Here is a 2,476-nt window from a genome sequence, read left to right as displayed (position 1 = left end):
TGCGAGGCCCTTGAAAGTCTGCTATCTCTGACGCTCCCACTACACAATGCGAAGACGCGCTACTGGCTCCGTCAACTTCAGATGCTGGCACTGAGACGGAAAAGGGTATCTGCTGCCGGGTTTCCTGCAGCCCTTCTCAACGGGGTCTCTCAAAACTACCAGCGCTGTCTGCGGGCCTGTCTTGGATCTGGCATCCCCACATCGAACCCCACGAAGGCAGTTCCGTCATCCGCACGCGCCTCGGGCGAGTCTGGCGGAGGCATCCCCTCCTCAAAGCCCCTAAACGTACCAGTGATCCCTTCATCGCGCGGAGGTGGAACAGGATGTAGAGACAACCCAACATTGAGAGCGCTCTCTCCACCTGGCAACCAGATGAAAGGATTGGAAATACTTGTAGGTAGAGGTCTGGGATAACTTTGCCCTTGGGTATTCCTTTCTACATCAGGCACACGAGTAGCAGATGCGCCACTTGACGAAGCGCCAGGTTCTATGGAGCTGTCGTAAAACTGTCCTGAAAGCAGCTGAGGTTGTAGTAGTGGCTGAGGTTGTAGTGGTGGCTCTGGAGGGGTTAGCATTTGAGGTTGTAGGAGTGGCTGAGGTTGTAGTGGTGGCTCTGGAGGGGTTAGCACTTCAGATTGTAGGAGTGGCTGAGGTTGTAGTAGTGGCTTTGGAGGGGCTAGCCCTTGAGATTGTAGGAGTGGCTGAGGTTGTAGTGGTGGCTCTGGAGGGGCTAGCACTTGAGATTGTAGGAGTGGCTGAGGTTGTAGTGGTGGCTCTGGAGGGGCTAGCACTTGAGATTGTAGGAGTGGCTGAGGTTGCAGTGGTGGCTCTGGAGGGGTTGGTGGCTGATCGAAAAGTTCGTGGGTCTCTTTTGAAGACTCGTCGAAATACGTAACGTTGGAGGCTCCCTCGTCCAACAGTGCTAATTCCTGATTCTGATATGGATACCATCCTTCAGCCTCCTGTGAAGTAACTTCGAACGATGTCGGGGTGTGTTCAGACACTTGTGGGTGCTTTTCAGCTGGCGTAACAAATATTTCAGGCACAGTTACACGTCCTACCGACCCCGGAATCGGGAAAATGGGCATTGGAAAATGAGAATCATGCTCTTGTGCGGTTGTTCCTGGAAATCCAATGTATTCTTGACCTGGCATTCCTAGATATCCTTCAGCCCACTCAAAGTCCTCGAAGTGCTCTACAGGCACTGGCGGTTCACCATCCACTGAATCCTCCGTTTCAGCCAATTGTAGCCCTTCTTCGAATGTCTGTGAGTGCTGTGGAGGAAAACTTCCAGGGCCCCCCTGCACTGCTGACGGTTCTTCAGATTGTGGCGCATATTGCGGGTCCATCGGTCCATGCCACCCATGCATTCCTAGGAAGTGTGTGGATGGAGTGGAGCTCACTGGTGGTATCCAAGGAATATAAATGACTCGGGCACCACGTGGATGCTCCGCAGAAGGCACTGCCATGCCAGTGGGCAAATAAGGAGCACTTTCTGGCGCTTGCCACTGCTCCTCAGACTCCGCCGTGGGCTCCCCAGACCACTGCATGTCTGAACGGTATGGGGTAGGTGCACCTAGTAAACGGTCCCTCTGACTAGGATGATCCTCAGCGGAGTATGGGATGGCCTCTCCTCCGGCTGCTCCTTCTAAGTAATCGAAAGACTCTGCTTGTTCCGGCTCTTCTGGGAATTGCAGCTGCCTAGGTGATATGGGGCGCGCTAAAGCGGATGCATTTGTCCCGGTCCAAATAGGAATGAAGCTTCCAATGGTATAAGCTAGCACTGCATATGAATGCACAACGTGTTTATCAAATCCACTTCTAAATGTTGGTCTTTCTGAGGATGCTGTGGTCTGCCCTTCAGAAGTTGGCGGAGCCCGACCAGTTGCAGCGGAGCTTGTGGACGGTTCTTCACCTTCAGAAGAATCCAAAGAAGCAGCATCACGCCGACGCTCAGGGTCGAGAAACAACGACAAATCTGGCTCCTTTTCGAGTCCCCCTTTGAGCGCAGCTGAAAGACGAGTAGCCTCACTGCTGGAAAGACCCAGTTGACCACCAGGTCGATTCCGTTCATGAACCACCGACGCCCCTCCACCACAAATGTGTACAAAGTTACCTCTCATGGAACTTTGCAACTCGTTCGAGAATTTGCAGAGACGCGTCCTAAGCTCTCTGCCATAACATCTAAGTCGAAGGAATCCGGTGATCATTTCGCGAAGCATTGTCCGACGTCTGGGACTTTCTTCAAGAGGCCCGAACGGCTTGAAAATGCCAAAGAAAGAGAGTTCGTTTTGAAGTTGCTTGATCCAGGAAGCAGTGCTTCCGTCTCGGCGGAGCTTTCGCTTGCGGGTGTGTCTAGAGTAGGAAAGAATTGTGAGAACCTCATTTGTGATATTTCTGGGGGCCCTTATACCGCTCTCTATCCAAGGTAACAGAGAGAGCAGGGCTCGGGTGCATGCGAGTATCATCATGGCGC

The 2,476-nt window shown here is 52.9% G+C and overlaps 1 protein-coding gene across 1 annotated transcript; it reads left to right on the top strand.

Moving 5' to 3' along the window:
- Nucleotides 1-460: 460 nt before the first annotated feature.
- ENH_00064240 (hypothetical protein) lies at nt 461-895 on the top strand (the record flags this gene model as incomplete). The annotated part of the gene is made up of 1 exon (XM_013582186.1): nt 461-895. One exon carries the CDS (start codon nt 461-463, stop codon nt 893-895), a length of 435 nt encoding a protein of 144 aa, XP_013437640.1.
- Nucleotides 896-2,476: the final 1,581 nt, after the last annotated feature.

This window comes from Eimeria necatrix, genomic scaffold (genome assembly GCF_000499385.1).
Source record: "Eimeria necatrix Houghton genomic scaffold, Enh_scaff582, whole genome shotgun sequence".
Lineage (NCBI taxonomy): Eukaryota > Apicomplexa > Conoidasida > Eucoccidiorida > Eimeriidae > Eimeria > Eimeria necatrix.
The sequence above is the reverse complement of the archived record's forward strand: the minus strand, read 5'-3'. Positions and strand labels throughout refer to the sequence as shown.